Raw genomic sequence first — 16,321 nt, 5'->3', positions numbered from 1 at the left:
ACATATTTCTAAGGAAAGAACTCTGATGTTGTTTTGCACACACTCTGAGCTCTAGCCTCTACATTTATCCACATATCCACACTGCATGTCTAATTTACTTGTTTTTCTTCCTTACCTTGGCAACATGCGGAAGTCACCAGAGTAAGCCTCGTATTTGTAGTTGATTACGTGCCAGTCGGTGTTGTACATCTTGATGCACTGCCAAACAGGTCAACACAGAGAGCTGGATTAGGAGCAGCAGACACACACTCTGATATAAAAACCACGCCACATCAGAAAGTGGCCTAACCACACTCACAGTTCTGTCCTGTGCTTGCAATTGGTTCCCTATTTTTGGCGGAGAAGACTCAAGCTCGATGTAAAGCAGCTTAAAGGAGCTATTTGTAAGTTGTTGCTGTTGCTACATGGCAAACATTAGCACTAACGTCTGTTTACTTACTCGTCTTGCTAAGAGCTTCAGCCATCATTGCATTTACAAGACAAAAGGTTGTAATGTGTCCTCAGAAGAGCTGGATGCTACAGTGACCAGAGCTAGCTAATTAGCACGCTAACTTCAGCAGAAGAAACGAATCGACAGAAATTGAAGTAACACTTGCGTTGCTTTCCACCTCTTGAGATACCTCTTGGCGAGTAAAAGAATGAAGTGTGATGTTGAACCCGCAACGTTTCTTTACAGCTGCTAATGCTAACGTTACCTATGTAGCAATAGCAACAACTTGCATATAGCTCCTTTAAGAAACCTTTACCTCTGCCGTGACTCCTCTTTATTAACACTCAAGATGGTTTTCATTGTATGTTACTTTATTCAGCGTGAAACCGCCAAGCAGAAATTCTCAATTAAGTCAAAATGAATGGATCTTTGTTCAGCTGATGCTGAGTAAGCCAAGGTCTGTTTTAACATATCACAGCTGTTTCCATGCTGCATCACGGTTGCGAGCGCTGGCTGAGGAACACAGTGTTGGAACCTGGCAGAGCAGCGGAGTGAATCCACATCATGCCAGAGGAGTCTGTTTTTCATTGTCAATAAAACATATCATCAGTACAGCATGTGGTTACTACTGGCCTGTGCATGCTGTGTTTCTTTATGAGCTTCAAGTGCTCTGCTTCAGGCTGAACGCCATGAAGGCCGTTGTGAAGTCATCAAGAAATCATCCCTAATGTTCGAATTTGGAGTTTTACTTACTGCACCCAGTCATCCCCAAATAAGACCTCACTTGATTTTATTTACTTCTTATCTTAATTATTTATTTTAACTCTGACCAGAAGGACAAGGCTATCATGTTTCCTATTTTATGTGGAATAAGACCGAGCTGACTGTTAGTGTTGTGCTAGTCTTCTGTTGCTGCGTTTTGTACGTCGTTGTTTTGCCAACTGTATTACTGTATTACTGTAACGTTACACTGTCACTCACAAGTTTGTGTATAGAAAAAAAATCAATAAATAAGTTTACGTCTGCTCTTCAATGCTTCTCTGATTAATAAAAGGGAGTTCTGTTTTTGAAAATGCTGAGTTTTAGTTTAGTTCTTTTCAGTGTCAGTGATAGTTTGAGATTTTTTGAGGGGGAACATGTGGTATTTGTCAGGGGTGAGATTTAAAAAGGTAATAAAAGCAATAAAAACTCAACAAAACATAAAACCATTTAAAAAATGTTTTCACTTAGGACACATAAACAACCATCCACAAAGATGACAATAACAGATGTGTGTTAGTCAGTGTGTTTGTGTCATTAACCAGAAAACTCAATTGGACACAATAACAATAATAATATGGGAATAACTGACACAAGACGCAGCCTAAACTGCAAAATGTGTGAAATTGTGTGTCTGAGGTGACATGCAGGTCGAGTCAATCTGAAAAAAAAAAACATGAAAAAACTCAAAAACCAACTAACTCTCGAGGTTTGATTCATTTACATGAAACAACTCAAAAAACTCAACAAACTGGCCTGGCCAGCGCTGGTTGTAGGGTCTGCAGCTCTTTGGCTCATCACTGCAGTTCATTAACAATAAAATACTTGATATTATCAATACAGTGAATGGTTCGAACACATGTACTGGTCATACACTGAGAAATATTTCATATAAAAGGCTCATATATGAAGTAAACCTAAAAAGACAAAAACTAAAGACATTCTCTCTATAATTTTTATTTTATAGTTTCAGTTAGTTATTGTCTTTTTTTCTTTTATAAAGTCTTGTTTTTATTTTTTTTTTCAGTTAACGAAAATGTTTTTTTTCCACATCTAGTCTTAATTATTTTGTTAGCTTTAGTCATGATAATAACCTTGGACCAGATGCTCTTGCTACAAATGTGCTGTTTGACACAAAGTGCGGCCAGGCCGTACACATGGGACTGCTGTGTTAGTGTACCTCTTTGGCAAATAGACTCCTGGCCTCCCGCTCAGCATTCTGGGGCACCGAAGGAACAACAGTCCTCCTCTGTCGGGAGATCTGGGACTCCTGCACACACACACACAAACACACACACACACAAACAGACATGTACACTTGAAAAGCTGTAATGACAGTTTATCTTCTCAGCAAATGATAGCACAGCAGAAACCCAAAGCCAACAGAAGTGAGAGAGGCAGGTAGAGCGAGCCTGGGAGAAAACTGAAGCCTGCGATACAGAGAAACAGATGAGCGTCAACAGATTCTCTACAGACGGGGGGGGGGGACTAGAGCGAGAGTGAGAAGTGTTTCTGAACAAAACCACATGTGTGAAGCAGAGGCACTAAACAGAGGTACCTGGTCAGACCACGTGGACCGACCCGTAAATGACTTTGCCTGGTATGCTGCGGATGAGCGGTGATCAATGATGGGAAATCTCTCTTTAGAAAGTGATATTTTACAGCTCTGTGTTTGACACTTTTACAGGAAAAAAAGCAGCTGATTTGGCTGTTTACTGTGAAGATCTCAGCACAGGTGTCTTGAGGATAAGATTTGGATTCGAACGACAAATTACAGGCTGCAGAGTGAAATTCCAGTGGTGGAGGGGGAGAAACATGCACAGAAGTGCAGATCCAGCACTGATTCCCAGTCCAAACAAGCAGCACATCTGTCTGACATTCTGCCGTTTTATATACATAATGCTGATTGTTATGTGAACAAATGAAAGGATATTATTCAGTTAATTATAACTTATTTCCCCCTGTTGTGATAACATTGCACTCAGCAAGGTAATTGCTGAGATCTGGGACAGTGGAAGAAAAACGTATTTCGAAGATCAAGCAGGTTGAAATAGTTCAGCCACATTCACTAATCCACTTCACATTAGAAATGGAAAGGACCTGAAATGTCTGTCACAATGTGTGATAACACGGGAAATCTGCGTGTGTGCCCAACTCCAGTAAGTATGTTAGGTCAAAGCTGAACCTAGAGGTCAGTCTTTCATTTTCTCTTCCAAACCAGTTTGGCTGTCCAGGAAGTTTTAGAAACTGTTTGAGCATCAGACTGTTTGTGTCTCCTGTTTCCTCTGACAAGTTTTGGTGAGTACAACATAATTATTACTGAAGACAAAAGGTAAATCTAGATCCATGTTGTAGGGAATTGGATTTGTTCATGTTGGGCCTTTAGTATGTGAATACATTTTTTCTGCTATATACTGCTATTCTGCTGGGCTGCTCTCACTCTGTACAGCAGAGCACAGCGGCTCCATTTGGCTGGGCTGATGTCTCATCTTCATTATTATCATTAGCTTATTGCACATATACGAGTATCAGCTAATGTGTCACCGACTAAGTAACAAGAAAATACAGTTCAGAAAGACAGAAAGTAATTTATAGTGTTTACACAGGAGAGCACTGAAAAGTTGATTTTATGTTGTCTATGTTATCTGTTTATGTAAAAAGAATAATATTGGCTGATATGCCATTATCTGATATTTTAAAGGTCCCATATTTTACACCTTTCCTGTGTTTTATTTGAAGTGTTGATCTCCATCAGAAGACATATTTGTGGTTTTAAGAACCAAAGTCATAGACATCTCACTTTATACAATAAGGGACCTTTAACACACAGCGTTGACCTCAAAATTCCTTTATTGGTCAATCTCTATAGTGTGGCTTGAATTTTATAAACTATAATGACAAATTTACCTACATATTTTTCAGTCTTACATCTCAACCAGCCAATTATGGGAGTCTGAGAACCTGAACTACCCCTACAATCAACTGTTAGAAAGCAGAAAACTGCTTGGTTCACTGCACAAGTCGCTGGCTCCCATGGTGATGACGGAGGCAGCGCGGGATAGGGCCGGTCCCTGAGGACACGGCGGTGAAGCATGAGGGGACTCACCGAGACATCGTCGACAGGGCAGAGCAGCAGGTCTCTGTGGGGGTCACTGTGGATCTGGGCCTTTCTCTGAAACACCACAGCTTCATAGTCCAGTGGCTCGATAATCTTTGGCTGCTCCTGCAGGGGGAAACATATGAATACATGTAGTTTCAAATAAACAAACTAGTTCCTTTTTTGATTTCATGTTCTGATCATTTTGTCTTTACTGTGGCTCCGGCAAACTCTACATGCCCCCGCCATTTGAAAGCAGTTAACAAGGGCTCACCCCGAGCACTTTTCATAACCCGTGTAGCAGCAGAGCCACAAGTGATCAGAGAGACAACCACAAGACGAGTGTCATGGTGCAGGGAAACAGTTGCTGAGAGTGGTGTGGGTGGATGAAAAAAATAAAAGCATGAAATGACGAAAGGGAAGCAACTGAGAACAAATACGTAGGCAAAGACAGAAAGAGCAACAAAGGTGAGACAAGATGGCAACTTAATGTGTGGTCAAACAAGGATCATCTTCTTTAGCAGGGAAAAAAAACTCACCAAATATACCACGTGCCACATGAGCTAAACATCATAACTTCCTGTTTTGAGTTTCATAGAGAAGTGGATGATATGAAATCAGCCTCCCTGTTATGCCTTAAAAAGGCCTTCTGGCTAAAACCTAGCCTCCCACAACTAGGTCAAGATGTGATCACAAGTACAAACCTAAACCACTGGGAAAGATTCAGAATTAATTCCAATAAAGTGCCACTTTAAGCTGAAGCTAAGCAGAGAGGATGGTGATGAATAGCTTAGCCAATAAGCCTTGGCTGAGCGACACCAAGCCGGCTGGACTCAAGCAGAGGAAATCAGGCTGTATGGATTTGATCAGCTTTTTGTGCCACATTACTGAGTCACTGCCACCGAGTCTGGAGGCAGCTGACGTGCTGCTCGGTGAACGAGCACAGTGGGGAGAAAAAACTGACTGCGCCCTGCGGCTGGGAAAATGTGAGTGAGTGATTTTTCTACAGTCACATTTCCATTGAAGTGTGGAGCAGCTGAGATGCAGAGCCTCAGTGTTTTCCTACTGAGTGAAGAAGCCAGTAATAAAGTTATGCAGTAGTTTGGCAGCTGTTTTTTTTTCCTGCTTTGGCTGGTCTCTCCTCTCATCTACTGCCTTCACACTAAAACTATCACTGGGTATGTTTACACGTGCAGTTATCCTGTAGTGAGATATCCATCTTAACAGTTTGTGCCCTTTTTACTGCTTAAGGCTCTAAAATCATATTTTTTCAATTGCTGTCTTACTAAGAGTAATTGGGTCCGACATGAACACACAATTCTCTATTTTAACAGTTAGGGTCATTTCACATGAAATAATATGAAAGTATATCTATTGTTGCTTATTTAGTCAAGAATATTAAAGGTCCCATATTGATTAAAATTAGATGTCTGTGTCTTTATTGATTATAAAGCAGGTCTAAGTTCTATATTAAAATGCCAAAGACTTAATGCAATCAACAAACAAAATGCACACAGTCCATATTCAAAATTCAAAAATGAGCCATCAGGACTTCTGTAACCTTCTGATGTCACAACTCTCAGCCATGCCCCAAGCCCAGCCCACCTGGATCCACCATGCAGCCTTGCAGGATTTGGTTTCACTGAGTGTTTACTTGAAATCTGCTATATTTTTATGTGATCACACAGAGAACAGTCAGCCAATCAGAAGACAGGATCTGAGCCTGTCTTCTGATTGGCTGACTGAGGTGTTGTTACTAGAGCTCCAAGGAGAAGCCCGAAAGTTGGTTTTTGGTGATAAAAACCACAAATATATCTTCTTTTGGATATCAATTCTTAAAATAAAACACCAGAAAAGTGGAAAATATGGGACCTTTAATGTCTTTGGATTTGAAATAGGATTTCAAATTATTTTGCATTGTGCAATTTTAGTGGGAATGATCATTTTTGCATTTTCAGTGGAAAAAATATGTATTTTTCTAGGTTTAGTACCAACCAAGTGTTTTGGGTACATGTTTGTTTGGTACGCCTGGAGAACATGATTTCTGGGCTGCAGCACCACTGTGCTTCATTTATAACAGCAAATGGTGACACATTTTGCCTTTCCCAAAAAAATGGAGATTCCACTTGATCATATTTTGATTAATATTTCAGCCTAAATTTGAAATCAAGTTCAGAGGCTGTAAGTACCTTTAAATTAAAATACATCAAATTCTGTGGATTCGAACAATCTTTGGTTACACTGGATGGGTTCAGGGAGGTTTAAGGGGTTAAAATCTCCTTCTTCTTCTATCCTGGTGTTTGTGCACAAGCCAGTGAGGGAAAGGAAGTTCTCCTTTTCCATGTTCTCTAACCAGTAATTTGGCCCATGAAATAAGCTGGTTACATGTACATGTTCACTGCAAATCTTTCCACCAGACACTGGCTTTCTCGGTTGTTCACACAAACCCTGCGTCTGGCATTTTTTTCAACCACTAATCTAAATAAAACTTCCCAACCCTGATGATACCTGTGACATTTCTCTGTGTTATTTGGCATCTTTGTTAAGTACAGACACACTACTCAGTGGGAGCAGCCAGAGCAGCAGCAGCAGCAAAGCACAACACCTACAAAAGTCTGTTGAAAACATTACACATGGCTGTGCCGCCCCTGCACCCAAAAGCAGCAGCTCTGCTTCCTGTCATGTGCAACAAGCTGAACCGCAGCACTACAAGTCAGAGGCAACCGCTCGGCAGCGCACAGTGGCTCGGCTGCAATGCTGATCGTATTACAGAGAGAGCGAGCAAGAGAAAGAAAGCGAGGGGGGGGGGGGGGGGGGGGGGGGGGGGAGCGAGTTAAAAGAGAAGGAAAGACAGATGAGAGAAGGTTCTGCTTTCATAGAGGAGGAAAGAAGCTAAAAAGAATCACAAACAGGCAGCTGTGAAACCACAGCTTCACTGATTGAGAAACAAAGACAGAGAGAGAGAGAGATGCTAAAGCACTGAAGGACATGGCCCAACACTTGGGTGTAACTCTGTGATGCAATTAAGGTACTTTGCTTTCCCATCTTATTTAAGTCACCATCTCCTCTGGCGTCTCGCACTTTCTCCTCTCAGAAACCAGCCTGGCCAGAGAACACTCAAAACACCAATCACTGGCTACAAAGCACTCCCAGCTCTGCCTTCAGGGGGCCTATGATGATGATGACGATGATGATGATGATGTTAGCAAGGGTGCATTTCCAGATGTCTGTGCCCCATTACAGAGCAGCAGTAAGACACTCACGACTCCAACTCGACCAGGTGGAATTTATTACATTGGCTAGAGAAGCTTACACCTATGCACAATGGATGAGTGCACACGCGCACACACACACACACACACACACACACACACACACACACACACACATGCAAGTCACATACAGTACGAAGCAGCTCAACTGTCCCACAGCTGACCCCCGTAAGTGCTCCAGTCTGTGTGTATCTGAGCAGCACAGACATACAGCGGCTCCTGCAAAGGGAGGAAAGGACCCTAGCTATCTGCTTTTATCCTTGTATCATTCCCTGTGTATTCCAAAATAAATGTATTGATATATAAACAGAGCTTCTGGCTGCTTTAACATCATTTCACACTAAGGATGTACAGGTAGGTGCAGGATTTAAACACCAAATTTGAGGCAAATCATTTAGACTTTAAAGGCCCTCTCTGATGAAAATCACCTTTCTAACCTTGTTAACATTTCATATGCAATCAGCGCCATGACTGTGTATTTCCACCTTGGAAGTGAAGTGAACCAATGACAGTCTCAAAAGAAAGGATTCAGACAGCCAGGGATTCATATGTCACAAACCTAAGGAACCAATCCTGTCAACTTGCAGGGACAGAGGGCAGGGCAAAAATAAACCAGAAAACCTGTCAGCCAGTGTTTGCATTAGCACAACCACTAACACTGTGTCAGCCACTGCCAGTTACAAGTTAACAAACAACATAAACAAATAAAAGAAACTGACTACACTAACCGTTCTGCTATGTAAAGTCACTGACTTTGGTCACAACAGACTCCTCAGTCTAAACTGTGGTGGTGGGAGGGGGTACAAGGCCAGATCCAGATTTCTCAGTGAGGAAGTTTATGATTTTTTTTTTTTTTTATGTGGGAAAACCACAAAACAAAATATCAATCATAGCAGAGTATTTAAAACATGTCTGGAGAGGAACTTAAAGCTTCTATTATCCTGCACATCTGCTCACACAGCTATAATGTACTGTCTTTTCTATAAATTTCACAGTTAACTTCATTCTTATTATGTTGTTACTAACAAATAACTGACTAGAAGTGTGTTGCAGTCCAGAGAAACCCACCCCCGATTCACCCCCAACATCACGTTTAATCCTTTTGTTTATCTAAAAACGAAAAAAATGTCCAAATATAGAGACATGAGGGAAATGCCAGCCAGACTCTGTGTAATACTTTGACAGAGGGTAACATTTCTCCTAACTCAACACTGACATGCTCAGTTGGGCGTGGAAACACATGGAGGCTGATGTTCCTGTGCCCTCTAGAAGTCAGTTTTATTTACAGAACGGTGGTTTACAGACCTTTACAAACCTCCTCCGTCATGCCCACATTTGGAAGCCGAAAAAAATTTCACACAACCCCCAAACCACTTGAATAGATTGCATTTTTAATTCAACTGGTAATAATACAACACTGAGGAAACTAATTATAGGAGGAACCAAGTTGAATTCATACAAATCTTATAATCCTCCCATTTGAAAAGCTGAAACCAGGAAAAAAAAAAAGTTTGGCTTTTTTTGCTCATGAGATAACAATTAATTTTCAAAAGAATTGCCTATTAATTTTCTGTTGATTGACAAATCAATACTCAATTCATCTCAAGAGCTACAGCTCCATACAGTTTGCAATTATCAGCTCCTCATTAGCTTAGATTTTTCTAATAATTGTATATTAGTGCAACACAGACACAGACACAAGTCAATAACTGGTCCTATTCCTGATGTGTACCTGCTGGTCATCAGATCAACTCATCAGTCAAGCCTCTGCTGTGTGCTGCAGTGACAGGATTCCCCGAGTAAAAAACGCCAGAGAGACACAAGGAAGGAGTGACCCACATGACACTCATCGTCATACACTGGTGGTTTCACAGACACTATCTTTTTATTTTCAAGTACTCCATGAGATGAGGACTCCAGGAAGACCAGTAATCACTGACACATCAGCTGATTCCCATGAGGTAACTGGGCCTTGTGGGCCTATGGGAGGTCTACATCATCTAGAAAAAGAAGGTTTATTTGACCTCCTGCTTTGGAACATGTAAAACCAGCTCACAGAGGAATCTCAAAACAGGCAGGGAAGGAGAGACTAAGGAAACAAGACGGACCTTATAGAGATGAAGAAGTCGTCTTTCGAGCACACAAACGCAGAGAGGAAGCACGGTCACAGCATGCCTGAGGGAATCCCCATGTGAGAGGAGCGCGGGCCACGCACCCTCCACAAAACAGCGTTTGTTCTCAGTTACCAAGCCAACCATTTACTCCATGAAACCAGCGGCCAAAACCTGCCACTCTGAAACATTAAAAAAAAAAAAAAAAACACACACACACGCACAGCAGAACACAGATGGCTACAAACACACACTCCCATCACCTCTGATGCAGAAATCAGAGCCTTATCACAAGATTATTATGCTGGGAAACTCTTTGCGTCACACTCCTCAAGGTGATGATCATAAGACTTAGAGAGAAATCCCAAGACAACAACAGTTCATCTCACACAAACTCACTCAAAACACCCATGACTGTTGTGCAGTTTGTCATCGCCACATAATCAGAAAGCGTTCTGGGGTCATCAGCTGTCTTCAGTTCAACCTTAGAGAAAACAAGATATCAACAGGCAAGAGTCAAATCTGCACTGACATCACTGGAAGTTTCAAGACAATTGTCACGCCTCTGACAAGAAACTGATTTCACACACACACCATGAGCACGCAAACACACACACAAATGCTGTGTCAGCAGGATCCTAAAAGCTATTCCTCTCAAGCCACTGCGCCTAATCCCTTCTCATTATTAGCAGCCCGTCCACGAGCCTCTACCAGCCACCAACACTGCTATTCATTCAAAAGGAGGATGAATCCGTCATTAAAAATCTTTGAGCTCTGCACACCAGTCATTATCAATCACACATCCATTGTGAAGAAGTGCCTTCTTCTGCAACAATGTGGCCGTTTCCAGCAGAAATAAAGAGGCGCACAGACATTGCTCCAAGGCAAGGACAGGGAAGCCATGCTGCAGCTGTCCAACTGGCACTGCTCCCCATCCGCCAGCACACAAAAGGAGCCGCACAGGGCTGAAAAACCATGTGTTCATCTGCACTATTTTCTCATGCTGACAATTTACAAAACCAAAACCGCGGCATGCAATCGCTCATGGCCTGCCTTTTGATAACACACAATTCTGACACTGTTTTGAGTGCATTCAGAGACACACAGCAGAGGCTCACTGTAGCTGTGAGGTTGTTGGGACAAACGCTGTGAATGAAAACTGGAGGAAAAAAAAAGAAAAAGAAATAAGAGATGTGGAGGATGTGCGGGTAAAGCAGAAATTGACAGTAGCCATTCAGAAAACAGGAGGGGAAATGCTGGTCCTCCTCAGGCAGGACAGAGAGGAGGGGGGTTAGCAGGCCGACCACTCAGTTACATTATCCCAGTCAGCTAAAACGACCGCCGCCGGTCCACAGACGGCGTTCAAGCTCGGCTCACCACAAGGTCCACGGTGCTCCTCACAGCCTCCGACACGCTCTGCCGTACTTCCGCGGCCGTCCCGGGCTTGCTGAGCCTCTTTGTGAATTTTCGCACCTCGGACATAGCGCCGCTCTCTAGTCAGAGTCCACTCCGTGTGAATACGAGCATGCCGCGGCGACCGGACGGAGCGGCGGCGGCGTTGTGTGACAGCCAGATGCGGGGTTGCGTCGGAGGTGAACCAGCCAGCGGTTCGCGTCGTGAGGCGGGGCTGCTGCTGCTGATGAGAGGAGACCAGAGATGGGGTAACGGAGCGAGATGCTTCACCCTCAACGACTTCCGTGTCTCCTCAGCGGAGCAGCGTTATCAAAGATCGTTTATGCGAGGACGACAACGGCCAACCCGCAGTGTTTATCAATATAGAAATATTAAACTCAGATTAATTTTGGATTTGATTTATGGTCCACTAGGAAAAACTGTAATGAATGAATGGACCTTTGGTGTCAATGAATAATAGCCTTTCCCCCGATTAACATTTCTTTTAATGACACACTTTCATTGCTGATGAGAAGCTAAATACAGCGTGAGTGGAGTTAAAGCTGTTACTCTATAGAGACCTCAGCTTATGGTTCCTGAGAGCTGCGCTAAAGAAAGAAATACATGTAGAAACCTGTTAGGGTCACTCCACAACAGCTGTGACATGTGAACAGGAAATAGTTTCATATGAGAGAAAAAATACGAAATTACACATGATTGTTCTCATCATCCTCTCCATCCTCCCAGGTGCTTCATTCTGCACAAGTTGCAAGCCAAGGTTGTATGTTGTATTAATTATTAAATGTAATGCCTATAGTAAAAGAACAGGAGAGCAAAACAAGTTTGGCTGGTAAAGGTTCATTACATCCAGTAAAAGTGGGAAAAATGAAGTAAAGGACCGGTGAATGACGTGGAAGCATGGCGTCAACATTTAAAGTGTGCTGCTCTCTTGTGGAAGAGGTTGCAAATTGCAGGTAAATGGCATTAAACTCTAGGTTTGATCATGGACTGTCCCAGAAAATCATATTTCTCATCTTCATAAATATTAATGTTACCAGTCTACATATGCAGCATACTTACCAAACATACTGAATATGTTGGCTAAGGACATTTTTATGATTTTGAATTTGCAATATGCATCCTTTGCACTGAACACATGTGTCACTGCTGCTTCTGCCAACTAGGAAGCACATTTTAGAGCAAAGTTAGTTTGTACAGCTGTCAGTATGAATATAGTGGTTCTCATGATGCACTGATAGTTAAAGCAGAAGTGGTTGGAGGTCAGAGTTCAGTGTAAATGTACATCTCATCTCATTAAAAGCGCAATCAGAAAGGAACTCTAAATGGGTTTGGGTTGAAACAAAAACAGCTGAAATACTGATCACTGTGGTGTTGCACTGAAGAGACTTGAACAGATTAGGTAAACTTAATTTATTGAGGTGGATTAAGCAACAGTTTTAAGTTAAAAGCTTTAATGAGAGCCTTCAGTTGATACACTCACTCCTGTACATGCTACTGTAGGCCAGAAGTCCATGCTGTTTGTGTCAAGCGTCCAAAAACCAGCATGTCACTTTGAGCAATGACGTGCTGTGAAAAAGGGAGTGGCTGGCTGTTGTCCCAGCATCAGATACGATCTTCACTTGTTATTGTACTGAGTGAACTCCTTCAGAGCCCACTTTTTCATCTCAATCTCCTGCCGTAATCTGCAGTACTCCTCAGCCAGGGCCTCAAACTCTTTGCCCAGAATCTCAAAGGAGGCGAGTTTTAAATCCACAGACTGTTTCTCCACCTGACAGGCCTTCAGCTCAGATTCCAACTTCTCTCTGAAATTGAGATGTAACAGATAAAGATGACTTTTTTTTTTTTTTTTTAAACTTCAGCTACATTGTACCTCCTATGAGGTACAATGTATGACTTTTTTAAGTCTTGGATAAAGTTAAAATCAAAGAACAGACAAACACCACTGAGAAAAAGTACAAACTTCTTCAACAACTATTAATTGCCTTTCAGAAAACAGCCAGACCAAAGTGCTACAGTGGCGAAATATGAATAATATTGACACTGCATGATAAAAATGAGAAATAAATCTCATAGATAAAAAGTCTCTTGCCTTATCTTTCTATGAGAAGATATTGAGTCAGCTGTGTACGTGTCCAGCTGGATTTCTACCATCTCAGCCCTTTGAAGGAAGAGAAAAACAAACATGAAAAACAGAAATACATGTATAGTTTATAAATCTGTTTCTGTCTTTTGTTGTGAGCTGATGACTGTGTTTGATGTTCAGTATGATTTACAGTAGAAATGCGCTGATACTTTGGAACTGGATGCTATAAGGCCAACTAATATTAACAATAAAAAGAAATATCATAACAAAAAAGACTATTATTCGCAGTATTTAGGACTTAGAACCTGGAATTTTTTTTTTTTTTTCACACCACATCACTTAATAGAGTAAAAATATGGTTTAAAATAGTAGTACATGTATGTACAACTACATGGATACTCTTTAACTAGCAGCAACCACATATCAATTTAGAGATGTCTGTTCCTCATAATAAACATTATATTTATATTTATCATTTATATACAGCCCATATATTTCCAAGCATCTAATGCTTGTATGCCATACTATAATAAAATGAATTTGGGTATATGGATCTAATAAGTCTTAGGGTAGACAGGGACAAGTAAATGTCTATAATTAAAAATGTATTTATGAAGGTGAAACGTTGAAATCTGTTTACTTTATCTTCTGTAAGACTAATTCACATTTGCCCTCAAAGTAGTCCAACTTCTTCTTGTCCAAATCTGTCTGGACCTTCAGCCTGTGCTCCAAGATGAGAGACTGGAGAAGCTGAATACACTTAGTCAGCTCCTGGTCAGGGAGAGAAGGAAGCAAATGATGCAAGGATGCAAAATGTTGTTGTGACAAGAACATGGGAAATTTAGGTTTGGTTCCTTGACAACACTAAATACATTCATAGGTGTACTTACAGAGAGGTAGAGTTGAGTCTGTCTCTGCAGGAGAAGGGCGTTTTCCCTGCAGGTCTCCTTCAGACTCTCTGCTCTTTTCTTCTCTTTGTCCAGCTGGACTGACAGGTGAGACAGTTTGCTGTTCTTCAGACCCTCACTCTCGTTCTCTAGAAGTCAATGCAAAACAATTACATGATAAAAATGTTCTGAAAAAGAATGAGAAGTCAAATTTTACTGGTAACCACAGATATGTCAAAGTTAAGGCACTGTACCCCATTCAGGTTGATAGTAAGAGAGGAGGTTCAGACACTTTTTCTTGAGATGTTTCTCCAGCTCTCTGGGTAGACTCTGTTTCATTCTTTGTACATTCTGGTAAAGATAAATATAGCATTGGCATAGGGAAACACACATGGCCTGTTTTGATAATTAATAAAAAGTGGTTTCATTTGAAATTTGTTTCCCTCAACAATATGTGCACTGTGCATCCTGTGCTGAGAAATCATACCAAGGCCAAACATAACTGTATTTAGGGTATACAAATTCAGAAACAACACATACACATACAAAACATGCTGGGAACAAAAGCAAGATTTTAACTATGTAGACGACGGTATTGTATTTTTATGACTCACTTTCTCTGACGGCATGAGCTCCATCACCTGTTGGGTGTTCAGGCCCAGAAGAGAGGGCTGGTCCTGGTTGGTTGTGCTACTTGGATCCAGCTGTCTGACACACTGAGCCACCAGCAGACACTTCTCCATTGTCTCATAGAACTACAGACACAACCAAAGTGATATATTACAGTTGTAATTTTATCACCAGGTAAGTGTGATCATTACTCAATAAAACACTGCCGGCATCTGTATTCTCTTGTCACATTGGTAAACATTAACATACAATGTGAATCTGTAAATTACCAATATAATAATATATGGTTGACGTCTGGGTACTGAAGTTAAAATGTTTGAAAAGGTTACCTTTAGCTGTGATTTGGACCTGGCAATGTGCAAAGTAAGTTGCATAATGCAGCTTTATTGACCCAAAATAAGTATGTTTTCATTGAGTCACTGCAAGCGTTTGTGAATGTGCAGATAAGTTTATGAAATGCACCATGTTCTGGTCTGGGGGCACAGTGGCATGGTGCTTCCTGACACAGTGGTCCTGGGTCATCTCCTGCAGCCCTCTGTGGAGGCTCTCAGAGCGCAGCCAGTGACGCCTCTGGCTCTGCAGCTTCTGCTCAGCCTGGAAAAAAGCATCTGTTTCATGTTCTCACAGAAACATAAAACCTCTCAGACTGAGACATGTATAGGGGAGGAGAGGTCCCATCTGTGTGGCTGCAATTCTTACTGGTTACCAGTAGAGGTCGGTAAGTCAAACTACTGAGTGTGTCATTAAATATAAATAACTTCTCCTCATGTAGTGGCAAATCCAGCAAATAGCTGTTTGGTCTAACTTAAGTTTAGTTTGAATTGATATTAATGAGCATCGTGTAATATTGCACTTGGCATGTCAAGCATACATGTACGTATATATTGAGGGTTTTGTCCCAGTGTGAGCTCAGTGCTGCTGATACCTTGTCCAGCTCTGTTTTCAGTGACACAGTGAGTCCAGTTCGGTCCACATGTTGAGCCAGGGTGGCCAGGAGTTTACAGAGCTGCGGGTTCTGGGCCAGATCCTCCTCGGTCATGTCACACAGAGGGAAGGAGGCGAGGACTAGGTGGGTAGATAGTACATACAGTCAACCTATTATCGGTGGCCAAATGAAATCACCGTCAGGTGATCCACAACAGCACAACTTGACTCCAACTTTAACTCAATGCTACAGCTTGTTGAGCCTACATTCCTGTGTATCACATGCTGTATATAGCTCGATTTTTGGTTAAAAGATTTGAATGATTTATAAGAAATGACGCCGTTAAATGTCCATCTCTTAATGTCTCTCTAGTTATAAAATACATTACATTTCAAGCACCATCCGTGTATTTCACCGGAGTAACGGTCCAGGCTGCAGTTAACGTAGTAATATGAACGTTGTTTTCTTACCCTGTTGATGCAAACTGTCGCCCTTACCAAGCGAGGACACATGTGTAGACTCGGGGCCAGCGGACATTTTTCTAATTCAGATGAATTTTCTTCCTTATTAACCAAACAACGTATCTGTTTGTGGATTTCTGAAGACTTTTCCAGCCAGCACAAACAGGACACGAAAATAAAACGTGTACTTCCTGGATCAAGTTGCGCGCGTCTGCAAGGAGTGTTCCTATTGGCTAACGTTCCCATGTGACCA

The 16,321-nt window shown here is 41.7% G+C and overlaps 2 protein-coding genes across 4 annotated transcripts in view; both read right to left on the bottom strand.

The window, feature by feature from the left end:
- The window catches only part of dock11 (dedicator of cytokinesis 11), a 75,661-nt gene extending 64,339 nt beyond the window's left edge, over window positions 1-11,322 (bottom strand). For all 3 annotated transcript variants that reach the window (XR_011691004.1, XM_071478024.1, XM_071478025.1), the window contains exons 1-4: window positions 11,047-11,322; window positions 4,296-4,412; window positions 2,370-2,459; window positions 116-198 (exon numbers count right to left, since the gene is read on the bottom strand). Coding sequence is in view for 2 of the 3 variants with exons in the window: in XM_071478024.1 (XP_071334125.1) it covers window positions 116-198; window positions 2,370-2,459; window positions 4,296-4,412; window positions 11,047-11,151 (395 nt within the window). In the remaining variant the exon portion in view is untranslated. The remainder of the gene's footprint in view (window positions 1-115; window positions 199-2,369; window positions 2,460-4,295; window positions 4,413-11,046) is intronic.
- A 1,155-nt stretch (window positions 11,323-12,477) lies between these two features.
- On the bottom strand, window positions 12,478-16,289 carry haus4 (HAUS augmin-like complex, subunit 4). The gene is made up of 9 exons (XM_071478032.1): window positions 16,078-16,289; window positions 15,608-15,747; window positions 15,145-15,276; window positions 14,667-14,807; window positions 14,307-14,403; window positions 14,056-14,201; window positions 13,806-13,936; window positions 13,172-13,240; window positions 12,478-12,884 (listed from the first exon to the last, which is right to left on the bottom strand). Exons 1-9 carry the CDS (start codon window positions 16,142-16,144, stop codon window positions 12,698-12,700), a joined length of 1,110 nt encoding a protein of 369 aa, XP_071334133.1. The 5' UTR covers window positions 16,145-16,289; the 3' UTR covers window positions 12,478-12,697.
- Between the last annotated feature and the right edge of the window lie 32 nt (window positions 16,290-16,321).

The sequence above is a fragment of the Trachinotus anak genome, unplaced genomic scaffold (genome assembly GCF_046630095.1).
Source record: "Trachinotus anak isolate AG129_WGS33_773 ecotype Australia unplaced genomic scaffold, CSIRO_AGI_Tana_v1 ptg000005l, whole genome shotgun sequence".
Lineage (NCBI taxonomy): Eukaryota > Metazoa > Chordata > Actinopteri > Carangiformes > Carangidae > Trachinotus > Trachinotus anak.
This window is presented reverse-complemented; position numbering and strand designations above follow the sequence as displayed.